Raw genomic sequence first — 14065 nt, forward strand, 5'->3', positions numbered from 1 at the left:
GGCAGGTCAGGAGAGGTCTGCCACGCCATGTGGTCAACCCCGGGGCAGGCGGGAATCGAACTCATGCTGCAGTGGCTTCAGCTTCTTAGTGCTGTGCTTTAACCCGCTGTGCCACCAGGGAGGGCCTAGGCTGCATTTTTAAAAAATCTGCACAGCAAATTTATGTGGGAAATATTGTTACTATTATTTATTATTGAATAAGGAAACTGAAGCACAAAGAGTTTAAGCAATTTGCCTGACAAGATAATAATGGCAAAGCCAGAATGTGGGTTCTTGTCTAACACTAAAGGCCTAACTTGTAGCCACCCTTTCCCTTTCTACTTTACCCTCAATGACTTCATGATCTAAAAAGCGACACTGAATTACTACTTTAGGGGATCCTTTCTCACCTCATACAGTGTTGTAGCTGGGGACTCCAGGCTGGCCACATTCAGGTAATCTTACATTGTAAGAAGAACAGTGAGAAGCAACGTCCAAGCCAATGGGTGGTGCTAATCGCCAACTTGATGGTATAAGTTGGAGGCTTTCTAGACTCCACCCTGATGTCAACTAGGTGGAGGTCAGCTTATGGCCACTTATGGCTTTGGCTTGGACCTCAGTCTCTGCTCAGCAGACACTAAGGTAGGACAGAGGCATCAGGCCACATGTAAGCCTGTGAATTCTCACCCCCACCCCCTTCCCTCTTACTCCCTGTTGAATAAACACCATTATTGTTATTTTACAGTGTGCCTGCTTTTGGGTCATGTCCTACAGTCATCAGTGCATGGATGGGGCCCACCCACCAGTGACCCAACCAGATTTGCTCAGCTTCAGAACTTCTGAAAGGCATATTTCTGGTGGGCACTCTGAGAACTGCTTTTTCAGTTCTTGAAACAACTGTCCACAGGACTAACTTCTTAACTAGTGTATTCTTCCCTCTAGTTTTTAACATGTGAAAAGGATGTTTCAGGTTGACTGAACTGACTTCACTTTGTGCCCAAGACTTCTTACTGACCTCTTAAGTTGGAAAAAAAAAACAAAAAACAAAACAAACCTACTGACTGGCAATGAAACAAAGTTTCCAGCTAGACATGCTCTTCTTCTATAACTATACAAATTTTATTTTTCTCTTCTCTCCATAGTAACCCTGGTCAGCTTCCTGGCCTGACTAAAACCCAAGCATGTTCCTACAGGCAGCAAACTAATGACACTTGGGTGTCCCTCCAAGAGAGAACCTGCCACTCAGAAAGTGCTGGACTGACAACTGCATTTACATAACTTGAAGAACTGTTCACACTTGCTGCTTCTGGAATTAGAAACCCTGGCTACAGGATTTCCATGTGCTATAAGAACATGGAGGGGGTCAGCCCTTTAAACAGTCACCTGGTGCAGGTAAGATTCATGACAACTGAAGTTTCCATACTTTTCTAGGTACTAGGTAGTATGGAAACAAGGCAAAGTTCCAAGCTGCCAGTAGAGCACTTCTTTTGTGCTTTTGCCATCTCTTGAAATATATTTTAAAAATAATTTCTTCAGGAAGAAGTGAAATGATAAATTTAAAATCCTGGTTAGCTCTGCCATAACCAAGCATATGACATATAGCAATAACAGATGGAAATCATACCAGATTCTGAGCATGGGAGAGTACAATTTTATTTCATTTTAATTTTTTTAAAGATTTATTTATGTATTTGATAACTGGGATTCAGACCAGAGTTGCAGGGGGTGGGTGGGTAGGAGGATTCAGAAGAGACAGAGTAGAGAGGAGAACAGACAGATCTATTGCTGAGAGGAGCAATGGGCAAGACAGAAGAGATCTGTGTCATGTGGGTCAGCTCCCTGGCTGGGGATCAAATTCGTGCTGCAGTGGCTGCAGATAGCTTCATAGTGCTGCACTTTAACCCACGGCATCACCAGGGAGAGACCAGTATAATTTTATTACATTCACGGTTACCTAGAGAGTTACAAATTATAATTAGCCCTCTTCACTCCCAATGAATAAGTTAACTGACTCATTTTTAAACAAACGTGCTAAGAAATGGACAAATTTTTCACACAAACTTCACACCATAAACAAGTGGAATTTCAGAGATACAAGGATGGTTCAATATATGCAAATAAATTAATATAACTCACCATATCAATGAACACAGGGAAATACAAAATCATATGGTTATATCAAAAGGTACAGAGAAGGCATCTGCTAAGAATCATCATCCATTTATGATACCATCTCTTAGAAGAAGGAAAATACTTCAACACAATAAAGGTCCTATATACCAAATCCACAGCTAGCATCAAACCCAATGGAGAGAAGCTGAAATATTTTCCTCGTGAGCACAGAAGTCTAATATCTTCTAGAAAAATTACATCCATGTTCTGTGATGACTTGGCAATCATAGTAGCTGCCATTAATGACAAACCAATGTTATCTTTCCCCAAACAGAAGGCTTCCAGGGCATCATCCAGTGTTCAGTGATAGCAGCTAACAGCTGGTCACTGGGCTAACAACCCAGCAGGAGAATGACTTCACTGAGTCACTGAGTGGAGTCGATAAAGATGTGGCAAGAGACTGCTGGACACAGCAGATAAGGCCACCTTGTGACAAATAAAAGTGGCACCAGATTCTGTGATTTGTTTGAAAGGGAATCTAGGATTCTGTGCTCCAGGTTATAAGAACAATCTGTGCTCCAGGTTATAAGACTGTGCCCATGGGCTTTAAGTACCAATTTGGGACACACCCTCCCGTCCCATCATTATAAGATCAGACTATGACTCCTTCAGGGATGCCAATCTGTCTTCCCATTGTTGTTTCAATTTTCAGTTGAGTCTAACCTCTGCTTTAGCTCCATAAAAACATAATTAGAGAACCAAGTCACAGAAAATAGCATTAGTGACAGCAGCCATAAGAAAGCACTAACCCAGCTGGGAATTCACTAAGAACGCTAGAGCTAGGTCCTTGTTACTAGCCATCTGGTTATGCTCTTTGCTAAGAGCCACGGTATCTGCAAATCGTGAGCTGCATCAGCAACCATAAAATACAAGATCCATCAAAACTAGGAGATTGGGATCTTTGCAAGAAGTTTAACTGAGTTGACATTACAAGTGCGGCTGTGAAGCCACGAAGGGAAGTCAGAGAGGTGAAAGCTCCCTTCACAAGTTTAGCGATAGGATTGAAAAGGGCTTATGATCAAGAATCTTCAGAGCGGGGTGGAAACTAGAAAGGCGTGGCTCAAAGGACGGAGATAGCTAGTGGGGATCAAACTTCTACTACTGCAGGACCATTTCTACTAGGCAAAGAACCCTGGGAAATTTTTTCTTTGTCAAGTTCAATCATTCCCAAAGCAATAAAAACATGAAGATTTCCATCAATGGGTAAGCAAAATGTGGCACAGACATACAACAGAATATTACTCAGATTATTTTTTTAAAAGATTTATTTATTTATGCATACAAGAACTGGGGTACAGGCCAGAGGTGGAGGAGGGTGAGAGAATTCACCAGGGACAGAGTGGCAGATGTACTGAAATACACTGTTGAGGGGAGCAATGGGAGAAACAGGAGAGGGCTGCTGCACCATGTGGGTCACCTCCCTGTTTGGCCAGGGATGGAACTGGTGCTGCAGGAGCTGTGGATAGCTTCATAGTGCTGTGCTTCAACCCCTTGCACTACCATGGAGCCCCTTCCCTAAAGACTTTTAATACTAGTTTCTTTCTTTCTGTATTAAATTTTAAGAAGTTAAAATAGTTAATATTTATATAGTACACATTCTCAAAGCTCTTTCAGAATTCGAAGAAAAGGAATAACTTAGCAATTAAGCTAATTATTGGAGCAGTAGGGCAAAATAATTTGCACCAAAGATGAATGAGTTGACCTTATGATCACACAATTGCGTCTATTAGCTTACTCATGTAAACTTTGACTTCATCTTTTCATTTTGCACATCATTTCAAGTGAGGCATGATCTTAAAGAATTGTGGGATTCATCTAGGACTGGCAGGGGCAGATAGCCAGTTCAGACTAAAGAATGTTAGAGCCTTTGAAGTTTCTTTTAAACCTATTTGAAAAGTTGTCTTAATAGAACTGTAACAGCTAATGTAATCAATGTATGATCTGAATTACACCCAGGATCAAAATCTGGGTGGGGTGAGGAGGAAGTTATAAAGGACATCACTGAAAAAGTTGGCAAAATATAAATATGCTTATAGCCAATCCTGATTTTGTAACTGTGCTCTAGTCATGTAAAAGAATTTCCTTGCCCTTAGAAAATAAGTGCTAAAGAACTTAGAAGTAAAGAAAAGAAGCATTTTACTATCAAATCTGCAGCTTATTCTCAAATAGTTCAGAAAAAAAAATTATGCAACAGGATATATCAAGAGAAAAGGATAGAATCGTGGCAAAGTAAGAATTGAGGAAGCAAGTAAAGAGTAGGGGGTTCTTTGTACTATATTTAACTTTCAGAAAGAAGGAAATAATTTCAAATTAAAAATGTACAATAAAAGTTTGAACCTGAGATAATAGCACATTCTTGTGTTTCTATGATCCAAAATAAGGTTAAATAAATATGGTATGATAAGTACATCTCTCAGTTAATTTAAGTTTCGTATTAGTGGTATTATTAACCTGGAAATCACTACTTGAGTTCTATTTGATTATAAAATCATTGAATCTCCGAAGGTTAGAATGCAACTGAGAAGACCCAACAACTCAAATAAACACCCACATTTCCTAATATCACACCAAATGAATTAAATAACATAAAGGGAAGCAGGGTATGAATCATGAATCAAGCACAGAAAATATTGTTCTACCTTGAGTCGCTATTGATCTCAGTCCAGCCCAGTTTCCATGATACATGAAGCAAAAGTCCACCAATTAATGTCTGCCACCTGAAAAGGGTAAAGGCGAATGTGATTTTGTTAAGGGGAAGGATGTCCTAAAGGAACTCTGCAGAGTCTTATGGACTCCACCCCCTACTCCAGTGATTGGAAACTACAACTCCCAGCAGTACCAGGGACAGAACTGCGAGGACCCAAGGGTGGAGCTAGCAGGAACTTGGGGACATTTGGGGGATAAGTAGGGTGCGATTGGATCTTGCGCGCGCACGCTCTCTCTCTCTTGCTGGGGAAGCAGCTCTCCTGACCATGTGACTCGGTGTGTTCAGTCAGCCTAGACCTAAGGTATTCCACTTACTTTGTATCCCGCTCTCTTTCCCTGGCTTGTTTCCTATTCCTTTCCCCTTTTGTAAATAAACCCATTATTGACCCTTTTGTGTGCACCTGCAGTGTAACCGAATTGTGAGCACATGGGTGAGGGCCCACAGACAGGGGGCCCAGTCCACTCTGAGCTACCCTGTAACAATTTAACAGAGGGACATAGCCTCCAAACCATCCAGCCTCAGCAGGTCTACCAACTCACAAATACACACACCTGATCCTTCTTACAACTTTTGTCTCCTACACTCATCTGCTCAACCTCTGTTCTCCCCTTTCGGCCAATGGCCCATTCAGCATTGACATTGATACTCTTTTTATTCTAAACTTTTCCTGAATTGACTCATCCACCGCTGCTTCTCCCCCATTAACTCTACAGTGGTATTTCCAACTCCCCATCCTCAACAGGATACTCCCACCCTGATAGCCCTCAAGCTCCCAAACATAACAAGAATAAAACCTTACCTTAAGAATCTCCCTGGTGGCACAATGGGTTAGGACACAGTACTGCAAGCTGGCGCAGCTGCTTTAGTGTGAGTTTGATCCCTGGCCCCAGAGGTGACCTGCCCGCTGCTCCCCTCAGCAGTGCACTTGTTCATCTGCCTGTTCTGCTCCCCACTCTGTCTCTCGTGAATCCCCTCACGACCCCTGCACCTCTGACCTGTACCCCAGTTCTCTATGCATAAATAAATAAATCTTTTAAAAAAAACCTTACCTTGAACTTCCCACTCTCTAGTCAGATCATCTTAACCCTTAACAGTCAAATCCAAAATCTAGATGTACCCTAGCTCGGCCTCAGTCCTCACCTCCATCATCAGTTTGCAAAACTGATGTTATTCCTAAAATTGATGTTATTCCTAAAACAGCTGTCAAATCTGAGCTTTCCACATCATCTGTGTGTCTAATTCAGACTCTCATCTCATACCTAGACCACAACATTGGTCGCCCATGCTCCTGGCAGTCAAAGTGTTTGTTCTAAAATGCAAAAAAAAAAAAAATCAACACTGTAGAAAGTGTTGATTTTTCTGAGGCCCAGACAGCAGCTCTCAGCCTCTTTTCTGAAAGAAGACACTTGGGTCATGAAACACATTTTCTTACAATGAAGGGGTTAAGAGGAGCATGGGACATAAACACCCTTCCCTCTCCCACTGCAGAGAGCTCAGCCACATACCAAGTGAGTAAGGGCACGTACCTTTATCCTATCTCACCCTAATGGTTTTTTTAGGTGAATCATCATAAATTATAAAACTTTCTTTTGTTATGACTTGAGACCCTTCACTTTAGATGTAACTACAACACAAACATTTGTTGCAACACTGCAGTTGAGAACCCCTGAACTACAGAACAAGATTACTTATGTGTGTGATGCTCAAGCTTTTGGGACCTTGTACCCGCCCCTCCCCCAGGATTGGCTCTATTCCAGCTACACCAAATGGCCCAGTGTCTCAGCACTAGCTCCTTTCACCCATAAGGACTGCATGTGCAATCTTCAGACCCATAATGGTCTTCCCATCTCCTGTGTGCCAGTCTCCCTGCTCATCCTATAAGATCCAGTCTTCTTTTTGAAGCCTTTACTGGCACAGCCAGGAAAATCACACAGCAATAGCTCACACCTTCAAATAGCCAAGTCTAGACAGTAGTTCTTCAGTCACGTGGACTATTTCTTTTTATGTTTTAGTTTTTTAAAAAAGATTTATTTATGCATACAGAACTTGGGTACAGGCCAGAGGTGCAGGGGCGGTAAGAGGATTCACCAGAGACAGAGTGGGGAGCAGAACAGGCAGACTGACGGAGGGACAGGAGAGGTCTGCTGTGCAATGTGGGCCACCCCCCTGGCCAGGGATCAGATTTGTGCTGAAGCCGCTGCTGCTGTCTTCACAATGCTATACTTTAACCCACTGCGCCTCCAGGGAGGGCCCCATATGGACTATTTCTGAAAACATTTTTGGTTGTCACAACTGGGGACATGGGAAAGAAGGGTTAATGCTGGCATGTGGTGAGTAAAGGAGGGAACATCCTACAATGTGTAGAACAGCCCCACAACAAAGATTAATTACCCAGCTCAAGATAGTAACAGTACTGAGTTTAAGAAACCCTGGTCTAGTGGGAAGTAAGCTACTTGAGTAATAATTACAAAGTCCGATAAAGTCACAATAGGAAGAATACCGGGTGGCACAGCCAGACTAGAGATAATCTAGTTTAGTAAGTTGGGCAAGTCTTCTTAAAAAAGGAACTATATCAGCAAAAACCTGAATCATATAAAAAAGCAAAAGGCCCAGAATGGGCCTAGAGGTAAGAGAAACAATGGCTGGCTTGAAGCCCAAATAAATTCATCTGGCCGCATCACCCAAGTTCCAAGCAGGGACTTCCAAACAGGGACCAACTGAGGGGTCTGAACTATGTAAAAGACACTGTCACATTTACATATGGGAAAACACCTCTTTACAAGGGAGAGGAAGTCTTTGAGAGAAGCAAGATCAGGGAGTTTCCATTAGGAGTTATTAGATTTAACTGAGAGGTGACAGCAACCCAGGAAGGAGAAATTTGAATGAAAACGGTAGACAGATTCTAAAGCTGTCTAGGGGGTCCTGGTAGTTAATCAGATGTTGGGGATGGAAGATAAAGACAAAGATATAAAGAATAATTCTTAGTCAAGCAACTGAAGAAGAGAAGGTGCCATTCACTGCAGGTAGATTTATGCAACAGGTAGAAGAGAAAAGCAAACTCCAGGAGGGAAAGGACCTTTGTTTTTTTCATTGATGCATCCAAGACTCTAGAACAAGTACCTAGCACAGGATGAAATCAATAACTACTTGCAGAATGAATTACTCTGCCTTCATTGAATTTCTTCATGTGCCAGCCACTGTTTTCAGGCATACTTCAGCTACAACATGTATCTTAAAAAAAAAACTTGCCTATGTAGACCATACATTCTATTCCAGGGTGGGTAGGATTGGGGTACATTTGGTCTGAGCCAACCACAGACAAGAAGGGACAAAGACAATTCGGGTTAAAGATCATACTTTCCCACATAATTCCCCAAACTCCCTTTACCTAGAGAGAAGTGAAAGAGCAGCCGAGATCAGAAAATCATTCCTATTCACTAAAGAGAAACATCGGCTGGTCTGAAGCCTCAGATAAATCCTGGCTGGATTAAACAATACACAATCATACAAACACTGTAAAAGTTTCTCCATGTAATGGTAAGGAGAAACCTGACAAAGTAATTCTAAAGTTCACCTAAAATAATACCTTGGTGATAACATTAAGAACTTTTTTAAAGAGCAAGAATGAGGATAACTTGCTTGACCACATATTTAAATGTATAATAATTAAAATAATTTAGCCATTGACCACTTAGTAGGGAAACTCAAGTCAAAGCCACAATGTGCTACAATCTCACACTTGTAAAAATGGTTCACCTCAAAAAGCCTGCTGGGCCCTCCCAGGTGGCGCAGCAGGTTAAAGCACAGCACTGAGAAACTAAAGCCACTTCCGCATGAGTTCGATTCCCGCCTGCCCTGGAGGTGACCACATGGCGCGGCAGACCTCTCCTGACCTGCCCGCTGCTCCCCTCAGCAGTGTACTTCGTCAATCTGCCTGTTCTGCTTCCCCTTTGTCTCTGGTGAATCCTCTCACCCTCCACATCTCTGGCCTGTACCCCAGTTCTGTACGAATAAATAAATCTTAAAAAAAAAAAAAAAGCCTGCTGAACAACCATTGGCCAGAATGTGGAAAAAAAGAAAACCTTAGACAGTGTTGATGAGAATGTAAATTAGTGCAGTCATTTTGAAAACTGACATGGGTCTTCCTCAGATAACTAAATACAGAACTATCATAGGATTCAACAATCCCATTTCTGGGTATCTGGCCAAAGAATATGAAATTTTCAACTCCAATAGCCAAATGTACCACATTGTACATCGCAGTATTATTTACAATAGCTAAAAAATGTAAGTAACTTAAGTTCTCGTTGATAGATGATTGGACAAAGATAGGGTAATATACACACAGTAAAATACTATTCAGGTATAAGATGAAATTTTGCCTGCAAAATGGCAGGAACTTGATGGGATTCCATGACGCAAACTGAGAAAGATGATTTTGCCTGTATGTACAATAATATAAGGAAATAAATAAATGAACAGTCAAAACAAACAAACAAAAAAACTCATGGACAGTAGTGATCAAATTGAGATGAAGTAGGCAGATATGTGTGCAAGGAGTCTAGGGGACATAATGGGTAACGGTGAATGCTTCTTTGTGTTTGCTGCTGTTGTATAACAAAATAATACTAAAAATATTTTAAAGAACAGTTAACAGTACTGGCTGGACACTTCCTACAAATGTATATAAAGAACATAAAAGATACTCACCCTTGGAATAATGTAGGGTATGTAAATTTCAAGACAGACAGGACATACTGAAAAACAAATACCAGATTAATGGACATTTTCAAATTATAGAGAATTGATACATTGTATAATCTAAGAAATCCCTACTTTAGAAATATAAATAACTTCAAATTCCAAAAAAAACCTTTATCAACCCGCCCACGCCCCATGCTCACACATTGGGGTGAAGGGGAAATGACTTTGCAAGTCATAATAAAGAACCCTGCTTTGCGTAGCATTATCAAAAACCTGGACACATCATGGTGGGAGAATGAAACCAATATAGCAAGAGGCACAGCAGCTGGGTCTGATATTGTGGGCGCTGGGACTTTCACATCCGCCCAGACTCCTGAAGAGTCGTGTTGTAACTGCAGTTGAGAAAACCAGCCAGGCCCTGGGATGGTGTCTGCATGCTCAGGTACCATTTCACTGCCTCCTTACCTAAGAATCCAACCCCCTTCTTTCTTTCTATTTCCTGTGTTTTCCTTCCATTTTCAGGGTTTTTACATTTAAGGAATTTTTTCTAAGTTTGTTTAGGTGTCTTATGGAACTATACTTTTAGCATTTTAAGGATTTTTTTTTTAATCCAACTCAGCAGAGGTGAACTTGTATGTCTTTATCAAATTGACAGCACCTTATGAATGGGTTTTTTTTTTCTTTTGTCCTTCTGGGTATCATTTTCTATTTTTTCTTTTGAAGACTTTGAGAATTAAATTTTTAAATCATTAAATAGCTTTAGGCAGGGGCTCTACTGATTCTTCACATCATCTACACAATGAGATATACTGGGATTGGTCAAGCTTACACATATTTTTCCCCCTTTGGATTAGTCTACACATAATTCCCTTATATGAGGGTCTAAATGTCACATCTCTAGTTGACTCTCTGTGCTTTGCTATATATTTGTTAAATGGATCCTCACTCTCCCCTGAAGTCTATTATAGACTCACACAAATCAAGATAATCCCCTCTCCTACTTCCCCTTAATATTTTCCTGTTAAAATAGAGATGGAGAAAGGATTGAGTATCTGGGTGATGTCCTACATTACCCAGAATAACCTTCATGAAGGTAACAAATATTTACTTAGTTTACTGTGTGTTGAGGTTTGTCCTAGATACTGCAAAATGCTGAAGTCATCACCACGCCTTGCTAGAGAAAAATACAATAATAGGGACTCAAGGAAATCTCAGATAAATTGAATCTTAAATCCTAAATATTTCTCCATTCAGCAATTCTTCAGGTCACTGAAAAGTGTCAGAGCAAAATGCTACCTGGTAAAACAGCAGTGAATGGTTCTTAAGGAAAAGGAAGGAGAAGTTTGGGAGCTTTGGAAAGGAAAACAAATCTGAACTTTGCCCACAGACTGAACACCTGACAGCTGAGTTGTCTCCATGGGCCCTGGGCTGGTTCACTAGCGCAACCACTCACAGCAACCAGGAAAGTGAGAACACTTGCTGTTGAAATGTCAAACAAAAACCAACCACTCTTTTAAACAACAGACTTAAAGTGCATTTTATTTTATAACATAATAGTTTGTTTTTACATCATTTTGTGCCTTTTTCCATATCAGTTGTAATCCCCGTGGGCTTCCCATCACCAAGTCTCCAGTGTGCCATCATCACCATAGTCCCGTGCACTTCCCTCCCTCCACCCCCATTTTTTATCCCATTCCCCACTCCACCCCTGTAAAATGTCTCTGGTATATAGTTGTTCACCATTATTATTTTTTTCTCGCCTGGTCCTTTATACTCCTGCTATGAGTGAAACCATCAGTATTTTTCCTTTTCTTTCTGGCTTATTTCACTAAGCATGATCCCTTCCAGCTCTATCCATGTTGCTGCAAAAGGCATGTTAAGCAACAGACTTTTAAACAGGGACACTAAAATATATGCGATTTCTAAAAACAAATTTTCTTCCTACAACTAGAAATGGAAAGTGTTCAAAGAGAAAACCACCTAAGACATATGAAAGTAAAGAAATAGCATTTAGAGTCTACTAAAAACTGCAAGAGAGGTGTCTTTACTGCAAAATGCTGAAGTCATCACCACACCTTGCTAGAGAAAAATACAATAACAGGGACTCAAAGAAATCTCAGATAAACTGAATCTTAAATCCTAAATATTTCTCCATTTAGCAATTCTTCACGTGTCTTTACTACAGACACCTAAATGTCTTCACTGTTTCTAAAGAAAATTGTCTTGGCAGAAACTAGATGCAGGAACAAAGTTCACCGGGTGTTTGCTGCACAGCTCCCTTCCCCTTAGTCCTCTACCTGGTCCAAACCCCTCTTCCAAAAGGAAGTGTGACTGTACTGGTTGAGAAGACCTCCAGGTTGAAACAAGAGTTACATTGTCCTTACCAAAGTCCAGGACCACCCTCCCACCCCTACCTGAATCTCTCATCTCCTCTCCATCACTCTTGATGTCACTTCCTCCTTTCCCTTCACACAACCTACTTGCCTTCCCTTCTCTCCCTCCTGCCCTCTGCTGTTATTGTACCACAGGTCAACCCAATAGTCCTAAACCAAAGCCCTGAACCATAGTGGGAAATGCAGTAAGATGGTGCAGGTTTATTGTTTAAATTCTGAGGAACTTTGACACTCCGAATATGAGAAAGATTAGAAATAATATTGTTAATATACCAAGTCAGGTACCTTGAAACATGATGCACAAGGAAGGCACTCAGTTTTTCTTAATACATTTCTTAAACAATAATGTAGTGCCTCAATAAACACAAAAATAATGTCACAGATGCAAGTCTGTATCTAGAGGGTGTACACATTTTTATGAAATAAATGTTATCCGCCTATTGAATTTTTTTCTTTAGATATACTTTTTTAAAACAATGCCATGGCTTGTGGGTTTTCATGGAAGACCCGTTTCTCTGCCCCCTCTGATGAATTTTTAGAGATCTTTTTAAAAGTGAAATATCAATACATTCATCAAGTTAACTAGACAAATTAGAAAAACCAGGATTTCACAAATTCACATATTTCTGAGTTAATGCTACAAAAAAAAAAGGTCTTTAAGGCCCTTCCTGGTGGCGCAGCAGGTTAAAGCACTGTACAAAGAAGCTTAAGCCACTTCCGCATGAGTTCGATTCCCGCCTGCCCCCAGAGGAGACCACATGGCGTGGCAGACCTCTCCTGACCCGCCCGCTGCACCCCTCAGCAGTGTACTTCGTTGATCTGCCTGTTCTGCTCCCCGCTCTGTCTCTGGTGAAGCCTCTCACCCTCCGCATCTCTGGCCTGTACCCCAGTTCTGTATGAATAAATAAATAAAATCTTTAAAAAAAAAAAAAAAAGGTCTTTAATACCTGTCCTAAGATGAAAAAACAAATCTGTGAGAAGCTAATAACTACTGTGTCATACCCCAAGAGGTAAAGTAAAATACAGTTTTCTTTTCCCACTTCATTCCATCTAAGTGTTAACTAGCACTTACATTTTGGAATATTTACCATGATGTTGGATATTTGATCAAACATCTCTTATATTAACCCTCACAATAACCCTTTGAAGAGGACTTCTCCCCTACCCCCCAAGAGGCAAAACTTTTTTCCAAGATGTCAGCTTTATTTACAATATTTCAACATTTGGGGTGTATAAAAAAATCACTTGAGGTCTCATTTTGCATCAAGTTTCTTCTTTTTTTTCCTCTAAGACCTAGAAAATAAAATTTTATTGCCTTGATTTATAAGTCTTCCAAAAAGAAGACAAACAATATGCTAAATTTTCAGTTAAGTTTGCCCATTTTTTTTTTCGCTATATCACTGTTGTCATCACTTACCACATGAAAGATTAAACTTTACCTTCTGTAAAAACGGTCTACATAGCAAAGAACTGGTGCCTGTCCAAACAATTTTCTGTTGTTTATGTTGACTTGATTACATTCTTAAATGGTGAAGAGGGCTTTTTAATCCCATTTAAGTTTAGAGAGATTTAAGTTTCAAAGGCCAAGTACATGGAGCAAGGAGGAAATCCCATCCCTGATTCCCTGCAGATCATTGTAGATCTTCAAACCATTACTAAAAAAATCAACCAAACAAGAAACGGAGTTTAGGACCATTTTCTGAATACATTCAAGACGAAGTCACTCTCACCAAGAGAATAGGTTTTAGGAAATATTCTTTGTTAATGGTTGTTCCCAGAGAGCTACAGAGATGATGAGGGGGAAGGATAACAGTGAGACCCCACAGTGGGGGAAGGTTGTCCTGGGTGGAGCGTCCCAGAATCCAAATCAGAATCCAAATCAGGAGTTAAAGCCCCACACTAGCATACAGGGAGTTCCACATTTCCTGCATGGTACCAAACCCAAGGCCAGTTGCCCCCTCTTAACAAAACAAAAACATGGTAGTACTGATTTTCTGCCTCTTCGTAACATGACGATGGCTTCATGACATTAATTTAAACAAAATTAAGTTTACATTTTATTTATTTATTTTTAAAGATTTATTTATTTGTGCATACAGAACTGGGGTAC

General features: G+C 40.6%; 1 protein-coding gene across 2 annotated transcripts in view; it reads right to left on the minus strand.

Moving 5' to 3' along the window:
• TMEM241 (transmembrane protein 241) overlaps positions 1-14065 on the minus strand; it is a 101352-nt gene that overhangs the window by 86299 nt on the left and 988 nt on the right. Inside the window, exons 2-3 of one of the 2 annotated variants that reach the window (XM_012725766.1) lie at positions 9569-9615; positions 4791-4868 (exon numbers count right to left, since the gene is read on the minus strand). In XM_012725766.1, the coding sequence (XP_012581220.1) occupies positions 4791-4868; positions 9569-9615 (125 nt within the window). The remainder of the gene's footprint in view (positions 1-4790; positions 4869-9568; positions 9616-14065) is intronic. The other variant, XM_012725767.1, reaches the window with a different exon arrangement.

Source organism: Condylura cristata, unplaced genomic scaffold (genome assembly GCF_000260355.1).
Source record: "Condylura cristata isolate star-nosed mole 26May11 unplaced genomic scaffold, ConCri1.0 scaffold00016, whole genome shotgun sequence".
NCBI lineage: Eukaryota > Metazoa > Chordata > Mammalia > Eulipotyphla > Talpidae > Condylura > Condylura cristata.